At 37.6% G+C, this 13,283-nt stretch overlaps 3 protein-coding genes and 1 pseudogene across 10 annotated transcripts in view; 2 read left to right on the forward strand and 2 right to left on the reverse strand.

The window, feature by feature from the left end:
* The window catches only part of TRAPPC13 (trafficking protein particle complex subunit 13), a 55,982-nt gene extending 45,583 nt beyond the window's left edge, over window positions 1-10,399 (reverse strand). For all 6 annotated transcript variants that reach the window (XM_057494838.1, XM_057494835.1, XM_036887958.2 and 3 more), the window contains exon 1: window positions 10,189-10,399. In XM_057494838.1, the coding sequence (XP_057350821.1) occupies window positions 10,189-10,234 (46 nt within the window). In that variant the 5' untranslated portion in view covers window positions 10,235-10,399. The remainder of the gene's footprint in view (window positions 1-10,188) is intronic.
* LOC118913745 (actin-related protein 2/3 complex subunit 1A-like) lies at window positions 294-3,773 on the forward strand (annotated as a pseudogene).
* On the reverse strand, window positions 5,892-10,324 carry SHLD3 (shieldin complex subunit 3). Its single transcript, XM_036887961.2, has 2 exons — window positions 10,189-10,324; window positions 5,892-7,013 (listed from the first exon to the last, which is right to left on the reverse strand). Exon 2 carries the CDS (start codon window positions 6,892-6,894, stop codon window positions 6,139-6,141), a length of 756 nt encoding a protein of 251 aa, XP_036743856.1. The 5' UTR covers window positions 6,895-7,013; window positions 10,189-10,324; the 3' UTR covers window positions 5,892-6,138.
* Window positions 10,400-11,405: 1,006 nt separating the features above from the next.
* Window positions 11,406-13,283, forward strand: part of TRIM23 (tripartite motif containing 23) — a 44,730-nt gene continuing 42,852 nt past the window's right edge. For 2 of the 3 annotated variants that reach the window (XM_036887681.2, XM_036887680.2), the window contains exon 1: window positions 11,406-11,567. In XM_036887681.2, the coding sequence (XP_036743576.1) occupies window positions 11,487-11,567 (81 nt within the window). In that variant the 5' untranslated portion in view covers window positions 11,406-11,486. The remainder of the gene's footprint in view (window positions 11,568-13,283) is intronic. The other variant, XM_036887679.2, reaches the window with a different exon arrangement.

A 13,283-nucleotide genomic window follows, 5' to 3' on the forward strand; every position in this document is an offset into this window, starting at 1 on the left:
TAATATTAAGTATTTCTTAAGATTATTACACAGCATAGTTCACTACAAATGTTTAAATAAGAAAGTTTTCATATATGAGAAAAAGGAGAATTTTGCTTTTATTTACAATCTAATGAGTTATAAAAATTAAATGCAAATGTAATATGTAATACAGAATGTAAAATGTAAAATATAATATAGAAAAACTGAAAAATAGAGCAATTTTAAAGTTTAAGTATACTAAGAGAACAAGGCTTTATAAAAAATCCTGAATGACATCACTGTAAACAAAATATTAATCAATATTATTCTGACAGAGAAAAAAGCTTATATGCTCCAATTTCATTTCACTACTTTGAAATATAATTTTCATGAACTGTGGCCATTAAACAAGGTTATATTAAATAGATAGCCACTGAAATAGCCAACAAATGCTAAGCTCAAAATTTCTGAAGCCACTTGTGTAGCTATTTACCGAACATTTACTAGTGCTAGACATTAGGCTAAATACAAGTATTTATAAATTTAATTCTCATGACTACAAGGTTGGTACCATTATCGCCCATTTACAGATAAGGAGGATGCCTGGAGATGGGGGAGATGTTTCAACCTTCTATTTCATTCTTATTTTTACTTTGAAAACATTAAAGTACAACCTGAAGGGGATAAACAGGTGCTCTGGAAAGGATCTATAGCAGAGTTTTTCTCACAATCAGTATCTGAGGCACTAAGCTCACCGTTAACACCAATTGTGTTCTCTATTTTTTCCCCATTTTTATTTGCATTTCAGAAGAAACCAAATCTTAACAAAGAGGAAATACACTCTCAAGGAAATCCTGAAACACTCTTTTTAAAAGTGTCCTAGAGTCATCCCAAAGTGTAACTAACTTATTTGCTTATTATATGCTCAGACTTGCATTATGTAAAAAAGTCCTATATAGCTTAGTTTTTGCTGATTCTGTGGCTTTGTAGGGGACAAGAAAGTGGGGTGGACAAAGCACAAAATTCCTATTAACAACAAAAAGATTCCAAACTAGTATTAAAATTATGTTTCTTCATATTTTCAAAAGAGGGTGTTAAAGAAACAGGCCCAACATGGTGTCACTTCTGGTAGGCCAAGTCACCAAACTAGAACTTAATACCTAATCTAATTGCAGTTTCAACCTCCCCCCATAAAGGTAGTCACTCAGGAATTTTCTAATTAGCAAAGATAGGATGATGCCACATGTGCCCTCTCCATCCCCAAAGGAAGATGCGGTAATCCCCCTAAGACCCTTACCCTTGCTTTCCTCTCAAAACATAGATGGCATCTGAATGTGTATAACAGGATCTTTTAGGACATTAACTAGATGTATACATGCCACACTGCTTGATGTGCTTACTGATGAATGTAACCTCTTTCCTGTACTTATTCCCTGCTGTAGAAGTAGTACCTAACAGGTCTCTAACTGAAGGTGCTTTGTAGTAGTATACCCAAACTCGTGCGTTATTTCGCTGGCCATAATCCTCAGTAACACTACAAATGAACTCTATCTTTCTTAAATATAACTGTTGTATTGATTTCAGGGGAAAAGGGTAAAAATCAGCAATGAGGGTAGCAGTTGGTATCTTGTAGTTTCAAAAAAAAAATCACTATAAAGCACAATTTGTTACACTGCAGATTCTTAAACAGACACAGAGAAAGCTGAGTTAATAACATATAATTATCTCATTCTTTGAAGAATGATCCAAAGTATGCCCACATCAAATACAGATTTAAATTCATTTTCTTATAATGAATGAATGTCAAAAATTAAACGTCATGTTAGCTGGAAAAGAGCAAATACCAACAAAAGCAAGGTTTAAAAAAAACTGCCAGAGTAATTATAGGAAAGCACTGGTTATTAAACAGTAATTTTGTATCCAGCCTCAAATGCTAAAGCAAGTTCTTGATCAAAAATTAAAGAGGCAAAAAAAGTATGTGATTTTAGTTGAGTGCCAAATATTTATTACACACATTGCATAGGTAGTGCCGTGTGTAGAGATACTCTCAGTGGAATTCACAAACCACAGATTACATTTACTCAGGAAATTCGGTTTCATTTAAAATCTTACCAAAAAAAACCTTTTGTATGAAAGTCTCAGTAAATTAAAAAGATAGGCTGAGGTTATAAACTAACGAACTGGGTCAAATTAAATTTATATATACATTTTGCTTGGCCAGACTATTAAAAATACTAAAAATTTAAAAATTACGGGCCTGTTCGCATCGACTGACCAGAGTCCGCGAATTCTCTGCTCCGAGCCTATCCAGACCGCCCCCATTCCAGCTTTCTATCCTTTGGAAACACTAATAATGACACCGCATCAGTTTTTATTCGAGCCAATCACCTGTCACGCCTGGAACAGGGATCGTACCCAGATGGCCTTTAGCCCCAATAATCATGAAGTCCATGTCTATAAGAACGGGAGCCAGTGGGTGAAAGCTCATGAACTCAAGGAGCACGATGGACACATCGCTGGTATCAACGGGGCTCCCAAGAGCTACCGCATCGTCACTTGTGGGGCAGACTGCAATGCCTATGTCTGGAGTCAGAAAGATGGTGTGTGGAAGCCAACCCTGGTGATCCTGAGAATTAACCGTGCAGCTACTTTTGTAAAGTGGTCCCCACTAGAGAACAAATTTGCAGTGGGAAGTGGAAAACAACTCATTTCTGTTTGTTACTTTGAGTCTGAAAATGATTGGTGGATAAGTAAGCACATTAAAAGGCCAATTCGCTCCACCGTGCTCAGCTTGGACTGGCACCCCAATAACGTCTTGCTGGCGGCAGAATCATGCGATTTCAAATGCAGTGTTTTCTGCCTATATTAGAGTAGATGAAAAGCCAGCCAGTATGTCCTGGGTCAGCAAGAGGACTTTTGGTCAGCTGATGTCAGAGTTTGGTGGCAGTGGCACTGGTGGCTGGGTACACAGGATTGGCTTCTCTGTCAGCGGGAGCCGCCAGGCCTGAGTCAGCCACGACAGCACCGTGTCCGTTGCCGATGTCTCCAAAAGCATGCAGGTCTCATCTCTGAAAACTGAGTTCCTGCCCCTCCTGAGTGTGTTGTCTCCGGGAATAGCGTTGTAGCTGCCGGCCATGACTGCTACCCAGTGCTCTTTACCTACTATGACCGTGGCTGCTTGACCTTCGTCTCCAAGCTACACTTTCCAAAACAAAGCATCCAGTCCAACATGTCTGCCATGGAACACTTCCGCAACATGGACAAGAGGGCCACGACCGAGGACAGCAAAACAGCCTTGGAGACGCTGCACCAGAATAGCATCACTCAAGTGTCTATCTATCTATGGAGTGGACAAGCAAGATTGTCACAAATTTTGCACTTACTGGCATTGATGCAGCCATGACTATTTGGGATTTCAAGACCTTAGTCTTCTATCCAGGGCCTTCGGATAATGTGAAGCTGAGTGAGCCTCCCAAATCCAGCCTGACAAACTGACAAACTGCACCTATGCCAGCCCGGCCGCTAGCACATAGGTGCGGAGAGCCAGCTGCTAGAAAACACTGAAGACACGTATTACAACTATTGCGTGTGTGTTTTTGTTTTAATATAATTGGTGAAAGTGTTGGTTTTTTAAAGTAGAAGTGACATGGGTTGTTTTCTGTTTTGTTTTTGCTATTTCATTCCATTCTTGACCAAAGCTTCTCTTTAACCAGTTTATTATGGAAAATTGTCACATTAACTTAAAGGAAAGGGTGGGGAGGTATATAAACTGTCTGCTAAAAAATAAAAATACTAAATATGTTTAAAAAAAATTAAGATCTTTTTCACGTTGAGTCCTTACCACTTCATACCATCCTTACCTGTCTGGTCTCTGAAAGTATTCAAGTGTGAACCGTGGATTAATTTTGGGCATTTTGAGATTAAATCAAAGTGAATCATTATGCATGAGTTCCTCTTGGAAATTTTCAAAAAATGGTTTTTAAGTTATTTGATTAAACTGGCAAATGAGGTTAAATTCATGTAATGCCCTCTAGTTTCTCCTTGAATTTGAGTCAACGTTTATTTAAAGGTAGACAGCTCATCAGGTGGAAAAAAATTATGGTAATGCTGACACTTTACTATAGAGTAAATGCTGTTGGTATTTTACCAAATGCCCTCACAGATGCACATTCCTGTACATGTCTCTGTTTCCCCAATTTATATCCATGTCTATGACTTAGTGGAAACCAGGAATGCTGCTGAGCCATACGATTAGTGCTAGAATCATCAGTCCTAAGGTACTAAATACTCTTAAGGCATCAAAGTAGTAGCAGTGGATTGTTAGGCCCTGATATATTTCCTAAGTACTATCTAGGTAGATGAGAAATGACTCTCTCCTTCCTTTAAGATCATGCCACTCTCTAGAATAAAATCTAATCTTCTGTTTCCCAATTCAGAATTACCTTTTCACGGCTTCTCAAAGAGGTAGAAAGCAATTTAAACAAAGTAGAAAAAATTAAATCTGCCACATATGAAGATGAAGAGGCTATTTTAAATGCATGATTCTTGGATTAGAAAAACTGCTCATAAGAATCCCATGACCCCTGACTGTACCCTACAGTTTCAGTTATGTACAATCATTTCAAAATAATAAAACTATCACAAAAAAACATTGTGTTCTGTGTGTGACTCTGTCTTGTTATCACCTAACTTTTAACCCTTGATTAGCAACGTTATGGAAATTAAAACCTGAACAATAAAAGTCAAATCTACCCTTAATGATTGCCTGATAGTATCAACCAACTCTTATTTATAAAGCTTACTGGTATTACCTAGTAACTTCCTGACATTTCTCCAGCAGCCCTGATTGAAAGAGGAAGTAATTACTAAGTAAGCTACCTTGGAAACACCCTCCATTTTTGAAAGCGTTCATGCACATGGTGATTATTTTCTAGACAGCAGTCTCAATCTGAGACAATAAAAAGTACTAAGAATAGTTAAAAATAAAACTGAGTTTGAAGAGAATGAAACCTAATTGGGAAAGATGATATCTTCAGTTAAAAATTGGTAGACTCCTCCTATTTTAGCAACTCAGCCAGCTTAGGCTATGAAGAATCCCTTCAAACGGCAAATTTACCATGTACTATATAAAGCCCCTACTGTGCCAGGCACTGTGCCACAAGGCAAATGTGTCCCTACCATCTATCCTAATGAGTATGATTTTACTGTTTTTTTGTTTTTTTTTCCAGGCCATTGGTTTGACTGCTTAGTAGTAGGATCTATTTCCCTACTATATTCTAGCACCTAGCTCATGGTAGGCATTTAAGTTTGTTCAATAAATATATTTTTAAATAAAAGTTTGATTCTATAATCACTTAAGGTATTTTTATGAGACTATATATAAACCCAATTTATAAAATTCGGCTTATGGTAAACCCACAATGACTCCAAGAGCCAGCCAACTAGCACTTATCAGCCTAATGGTCATTAAGACCGAATTACCTGTATTAGATTAAATAAGCAGTAACTTGATCTCTTATCCACATTTGATACTTCCCTTCAAAATAGATTATAACAGCCTTAAAGATACATTATGGTCTTAGGCAAATTATGCATTTTGTACCTTTGTTTCAAAACAACATCAACTATTGTCTATTACATATTTTGGAAATACAAATAGAATTTGGGCTGGTCTCCCAATTTTAACTTCATTCACACCACCTTAATAGAATTTCCAATAGAATTGGTTTTAGTTTTGTTTAAAAAAGAAAATCATTACACTTTAAGTAAGGATAAAGTACTGTAAAAGTAGATTTGGGGATTCACCAAAATCCAAACTATTGTAATTCATTGGATTAATTCAACTACTGGAAAGGTAACAGAACAAAAGAAACAGAACATTTTACCTTTAAAATTCAGCATAAATAATTATTTATTCATTTAAAAGAAGGGTGCTAAAAGCAGAACCCAGAAAGTTCTTGACTTGACAAGCCAAGGAATTCACTTGGTATTTATTTCTGGGATACAAACTGTACACACAATTATTTTTCACAATGTTAACAATGAATAGGTTATATTTCCAAAGGGTCAAATAAAAAAACTCACTAAAAATTTTAAGACTGATAAAAAAATTAATTCACATATTTCAGTTCAAACTCAATTCATTCAGATATTCTTTTTGACAATCAGTGTAATTCATTACATACTAAATATAACACCATATTTATGCACAAATAAATTTATTTTCCCAGTAAGAGCTAATCTGCCTTTAAGAAGATTTCCCACATATTCACAGTACTTAATATCACAGAACACCCATATTTGGCCTAGATGTCTCTGTATTGTAGCATTACAAGATGGAAGTTCATTGTGCCTGATAATTTGATTGAGTTTTGCCCAAATGTCTTCCAGAGTTTGGTTGCTATTACAAATAGTGTGTTCTATTGTCCATCTTGCTCTATAAAGTGAGTGCAAATTTAGTGCCTTTAAACTATCTTGTAATTTTTTAGACAAAGGAAAAATATTTTCAGTATAATTATGGCTGGGAAGTGAAACACTCCAAGACCTCTTCCTGTGCTGTCTTCCTTTTTCTGATTGTTTATTCACATTTCCAGAATTAGTTTGTTCATTCAGTGTGTGTGACTGGATTAGGTGCTTTTTTCTCAAATTGGGTTGAAACTCCAATAGATCTACTGTGCAGTCATAACTCTGTGATTTAACATCATGTTCTGCAATGGCTGAGTACTGTTTCACATCTTCAGCTGCCTCCTCCGAAATCACTGGTGGTGATCTTTTAGGTTTGAGTGGACATTTGGACCCATCATGTGGAAACCAAGGAATAAATCTTGGTAGTGGGCGTGTAGGAAAGTCCTGAATTGTTTTCTTTGCAATTTTTAGCAGTTGTGTGGAATCACTCTCATATGGTCGATAATGTAGTATTACTTCTGTAGTCATTTTGCAGTAATCCAGTTACTCTTAATAAATACAAAATTTCTTAGCTGAGCTCCTCAGTGCTAGAATGTAATTCATAATTACAAGACTGTTCCTCTTTCCAAATCAGAGGGAAACAGGACCTAAAGGGGAATATTACAAAAAATAAGATAATGTAGGGATAGCCTAAATACAAATAGGTAGGGAGAAAATGAAAAACAAAAATCAATCCCAATATGTTTTATCAAATTGCTGCTGGTAAATGTGAATGTAATCCACAAAATTGGAAATTCTTTCTCTCACCAAAATAAGGGATCTGGATTAGATGTCCTCTAAGATCACTTCCAGCCCCAAACTGCTAGCAGTCAATATGTTTAACTAAACATATATAAAATACTTGGTAGTACTGATAATAATATATTACAAAATAATAATTGTAAGACTATACCAGAAACAGAGTACATTGGTGATTCTTAAAATACTGGATTCATATGAAGATAAAATGTAGTAACACTTAAAAATTTGTAACATCTGAATTGAGGACAATGAAAATCACTGTAATTTTTAATTTATCTTGAAGGGTCATTTTATTTTTTTGAAGTATCATTGATACACAGTCTTTTTTAAATTGAAGTATACTTGATATGCAATCTTACAAAAATTTCAAATGTACAACACAGTGGTTCAGCAGTTACCCATATTATTAAATCCTCACCCCCACTAGTAGTTACTCTCTGTCAGCATAGGAATATGCAGAGAATCATTGACTATATTCTCCATGCTGTACTACTATCCCCAAAACAGGTCATTTTATACTTTAAAACTATATGAATTCTACCAAGCAAATACATAGACAGACTACTTAATGATCTTATTTCATTCTCAACAGTAAACATGAAAATGGTTTGAATTTGTAGTTTAACCAGGGTAGGAACTGATTCCATGACAATGTCTGTTTGTATAATTTGGGCACTTAAACGCAGTACGGAGACCTTAGTACAATGGCTCCTAAATTCCAATTTGGAAAGGAGAAAGTCTAGACCCTTATTTATTTTTTTTCCTTTTGCAACACAGAATTCCTCAAGTTGTCCGAAATTAATAATAATAAATTCCAGCATGTATACACAGGCTCAAAATGGAGCCTTCCAGGATTCACAGGTTAGACTTCCTAACCAGGCCCAAAGCTGCACCAGTCACAATGCTGGCTCTTTCAAATCCTAGCTGCTGTAGGAAAAAAAAAAAAAGATGCTGTATCCCTTGTCCCCAAAATCATTAGAGAACTACTTGATGGGTATTCTCCCACTGACAGGATGACCGTGAGTGGGGACTCCTATCATGACACAATACTCATTTGACCACTGATTCTGAAGAGTCAGAAGTAATTAATCTCACAAAGATTCTTTTCACTTGTTGATGTCCAGTAACAGATTTGACAGCTCTGAAATTCATAAATGACTGTGATCCTTAACGTGCATAATTGTAAATATAGATCTAAATACAGACAGCATATTCTTTCAACAACAATGTTTTAATTTTTTTCTTCCCTCTTCCTTACACATTCACATTTTAAGATATGACATTGATATATTTCATTTTCATGTGAACCTATTCAGTGTTGTAATCCAGGGACACTGAAATTGTGAGAGCTCCTTAATATTTTACATATGACAGAAGTAAACATAAATGACCATACAAATATATTTGGCATCCAACATCAGTAAAATTAAAACTTGTTAAAATTCCTGATTAACTAGGCCAATGGAGAACTATGGTACAGCTGAAATTATCAGTGAATTTCAAAGCACTTGTCCTCTTAGGCTGCTAAAATAGTCTTTCCCTGGTATCTTCTGGCTTAGAAAATAAATAATAGAAAACTAAAAATTTCCAGTAGCAGTTAGGCTCCACATCACCAGAACTTAACTGATTTAATAGCTTACAATTTGTGTAAAATCCCACCTAGAAGTGAATAGAATTGCTCCAAATTCCCATCAAAGTAGCTAATAAGGGAATGATCTCTGAAAATATTGTTTCCTTCATTAGGAGACAACATGGAGTCTTGGAAATACAGAGGAAGGTTGAAATATTGTCTCAATCACTAGCTTTGTGGTCTTGGAAAAGTCTCTTAAGTAGACTTAAGCAGAATCTCTTAAGTAGAGTTAAGTAGAATCTATTCCACATACTTGATTTGAGATTGAGAAAGAAAGAACATGATGGTTAATTCCTCTTCTTTTCCTCTTTCTCCAGGAATAACACACTTTAGTCCAGCTCATTTGGTCAGGCTAAGTAAGCTTACAGATCTTATTGCTATAAGTTTGCAGGTCCTATTACTTAATATTGCAGTTTCTTAGTTCTACAGAGATAGTCCTTCTAATTCCAGCTACCAGTATTTGATTTTGTGTTACAAATGGGACTTCAGTTACAAACGGTGAGCTTCTGGAACGTTTGATGCTTATGTCACAACTATGGGGGATAAGGGTCTCTCAGAATGGATGCTGAGAGGAAGGTAAGTGCAATTCAATTGAATTCAAATGTCTATAGAGCATTTTTTCAGCTAAGTTCAAGGTGGCATTGGTAACCACGCAGTAGGGCACCCAGAAATAAGAAGTACATTTGTGATAGTGGAAAACAGATGAAATAAAGCTGAAAGCATTTATAATAAAAGGTTTTCAGAAAAAAGGAATTCCAGAAAAACTTCCCTGCTGCTGTTTGCTAATAACGAACCACTTAAACCACCAAACTTACAAAATTGTTTTCTGTGTACAGAAAATCAAAGTTAACATGCATTTTTCCACATTCGCAATACCTTGAACTACACTGCAGTTAAGTTTTAACAAACCTAAATTATATCTTGTAGTACTATGCTCTTTAGATCCGGGACCCTGTTGTCGTGCAATATACTAGACTCATTTTACAGAGGAAGCTGAACTCTACTAACTTCGTCAGGGCCACATGAAGCGAAAAGAAACAGAAGAAAAACCACTTTAGATGCCGCTGTCAGTCATTTTGGTTCATAAGGTTCTCCCTAGGTACTGGTGGGGGGGGGATGTCATCTCCTGCGGCTAAAATCTGGTGGACTGCAGCAGCAAATAACAGAGTGAACGATTTAGCAGGTATGTATTCCATTTTAGAGGGAGGCTCTCAAATAAAAAGCAAAGAGAAATTGCATCCTTCCGCTCGGCGCTGAGGTACACAGAGCAGTAGGGTGAGCACTGACAGCTTAAAGCGAGGCCTACATCCCGGAGGCTAGTTCTATGTAACAAAGTCTCCCAGAACTAGTGAGAGAAGGAATTAAAAGGAGTCAGGTTCGCAAAAGTTTACCTTTCAGAGCCAGCAGATGTTCCTGTTTTGGGGGATTCACTTCCATTTTCACAGGCACTTCACCTTCGGGCTACGGAGACTGAAGAGGTTTAACGCAGCCCGGAAGAAAACGAACACATACACTCCCGACAGTGTCTTTCTGACGCTGGTGCCTTAAATTCTCTTACCACGTCCTTTAAGGACTCAACGGCTCCTTTTTGCAAAATCTATCTCTTGCTTCTCAGAGACCTGGACGTAAAATACTTCTCTATTTTCCAGCCACAATCGCACAAACCAGCTTCAAGACACCGTCCTCGGCAGCCTGCCACACGCGCGCGCTGAGGCGTAGCCGGTGTAGATGAAGCCTGGGGTTTCTGGTTTAGCCCAAACCGCATTGCATGCAGGGAGGTGTAGTCTCTCAACTGGGGAGGAGAGATTGTTACTGGAGCGGGTGTTTCACTCCAAAACTTGTTTTTGTTTTTTTCCAGGCTACGACTTTCTTTAATTGTGTTAACTATGGGTATTTGTCATTTAAAGAAGAAAAATAAATAAAACTGGAGGGATGTAATTGTGTGAGAAATATCATCTGGGCTGCTATGTAAAGGTGGAATGAATAGATGTGGGGAAGCAGTTAGAAGACCATGGCAGACCAGGAAAGAGATGGTGGTAGCTTAAAAAGTCATAAATGTAAATGTGAGGATTCAGTTATAAAAAATCTAAGCTTATATTCTGATTTCCCTTCCACCCACTTCCCATTCACTTCTTTCTTGTACTTGTCTTTACCTAGACTAAGAAAATATAAGTTCTTCCCCTTAACAAATGTACTGGAAGTGCTCCTTTAAACACAAATACCTAAGAAATTCAAACAAAAAGGCAGTAACAAGGGGACATGCATGTATTAAATTTCCTTTAGATCTGGTGGTTTCATTTCTTTAAACACTGGGCACATGGACCAGAGCTTATTTTCATGACTGGATTACAGCCCCATAAAATAAGGGCACACCTATGTATACAATCACTTTTTCACTGATTCTATCTTGTCCAAACCTTGTTTTATCCCTTCTTTTCGTCTTTAAATTTAGTCGTTTCCTCAGCCGCAGACTCCTTAGTAATGAAAATAACAAACCGCCGACGCAGAAGGCTGTGCAAGCAGCTTAGCGACTGGCGGGAGGAGGAGCGACCAGTGGGCGGTGCGCCCTCCGGGCGGTACTGCGCCTGCGCACCAGCAGGAGCGCCGAGGCCTCTGGGTAGGTGAGGCTGTCGGCCGCCTCTCACTGCGCGGCTTTGACGGCTGCTGCTGCGGCGCCGGTCCCGCTGGGATGGCTACCCTGGTTGTAAACAAGCCTGGAGCGGGACTTGACAGTGGCCGTCAGGGCAGCCGTGGGACGGCCGTGGTGAAGGTGAGGGACCTCGCGTGCTCTGTTCACCATCGGCCTCCCTTCGTTCATCCCGGAGATCCGGTGGCCGCGCTGCGGCCCTGGCTTCTTGGGCGCGATGCGCGGCCGCTGGGCCCCTTTCAGCTTTACAAGCCTTGCCCTCCACTCCGCGACCTTTATCTAGCTAGGCCTGAGGTTACCTGGTCTGCTCCTGTCGGTCCTCTGCCAACGGGGATATTTGTGAAAAGGAACTTAGAGGCGTGGGCTGGTCCTTCCCCACGTCCTCTTTTAGTTAAGCTCAACAAGCATCAATTATCTTATTTTTATTAAATTAAGTCATTATTATCGCTAGGTAGGTTAGATATTTTAGCTTGTTAATATTTACTTATGAGGGAGATGTTAATATTCATTTTACAGATGAGGCAACTCCGATTTGGTTAACAGTGTGTGGCAGAGACAAGGCAGACTGACTATAAAGTCAGCTTTTCATTATTGCACAACTTCTATAACCAGATACCTATCTGTCCCCTCCTCTCTTAGTAGCCGTTTTTCAACACTTTTGAGAAGTCTCCAACAGCAGCATAGCTGGACAGTAAGGTTAGGGTTTATGAATTGCTGTGTGCTTGAAATGTGAAGTTCTACCATGTGTAAATGCTCCAAAATACATTTTCTAAAAAGAGTTGAAATATGTGGAATTCATTTTTCCCTTCGTATATATATATGTCTCGAAAAGGGAAATTATCTTAGTGGTTTGCAGAATAACCTCCAGGATCGTCTATAATCTGAGATACTGGCAGTTCTCATGCCTGACTACCTATTATAATCACTGAGAACTTAAACAAAACAAAACACTACTGATTCACTCCATTTCCCCCAGTTCTGATTAACTTGACATCAGTATATTTTTTACATCCCTAAAAGTGATTTTAATGTGCAACCAGGGTTGAGAAACACTGGACCAGATAATATCTGGTCTTTTATGATCTTGAATAGGCACCTATGATTCCTCACCTAGCGTTGGTTTTGTAAGACAACGAATGGTGTACATTTTTGCTTACAACTATATTACCAATCAATATTTAGGTCGTTGATTCATCTGACCTTTACGTATTAATGGTGTTATTCTGAAAGTACACAGCATATCTGAGGTGCAGAGGAGCCTTATTATTATCAGGCATGTTGTTTGGTTGAGATTTATTTATTGAATGGTGCTTTTTCTAAGGAGAGACTACCTGAAGGTTATTTTGTGAATTAACTTGAATTAATAAGTTGTAATTGGAATGGATATTGCTTTGTCTACTTTTGTTACCTTTTGCTTTAAAATCTCAAAAATAACCGAAAGCCTGATGTAATTCTAATTTGTTATAGCACAGGATTTGATGTATTAGAAGCTCACTTCGTTCATTTTCATCTTTACATGTACAATGTTCCTGAGCTGTGCAGTAGGCTAGTTCTTTTTGTCAAGATCCTCTAAGAAGTATGGTAGCTTAAATTTTAAAAAAAATCTCATTGTCATTTTTCATAGACGAAAGCAAGAAGTGTTCATTGGAGAGTAAAGTTTGAAGTATATAATGCCAATAATACCTAATGTGGGCTTCTGCTTAGTGAATGAATTGAAGACATGGTTTTTATCATTAAGAAAAACAAAGACAAAAATCTAATACGAAATTTACATCAAAGAGTCAGGAAAATATTTTTGAATAGTGAGCCTATTTAGTCGTTTTAAAATATGGTCTGGTT

The sequence above is a fragment of the Manis pentadactyla genome, chromosome 2, assembly GCF_030020395.1.
Source record: "Manis pentadactyla isolate mManPen7 chromosome 2, mManPen7.hap1, whole genome shotgun sequence".
Lineage (NCBI taxonomy): Eukaryota > Metazoa > Chordata > Mammalia > Pholidota > Manidae > Manis > Manis pentadactyla.

Bases quoted from the DNA above. Each gene is read 5' to 3' on its own strand.
- SHLD3 (XM_036887961.2), bottom strand. From the start codon at position 6,894: ATGACTACAGAAGTAATACTACATTATCGACCATATGAGAGTGATTCC.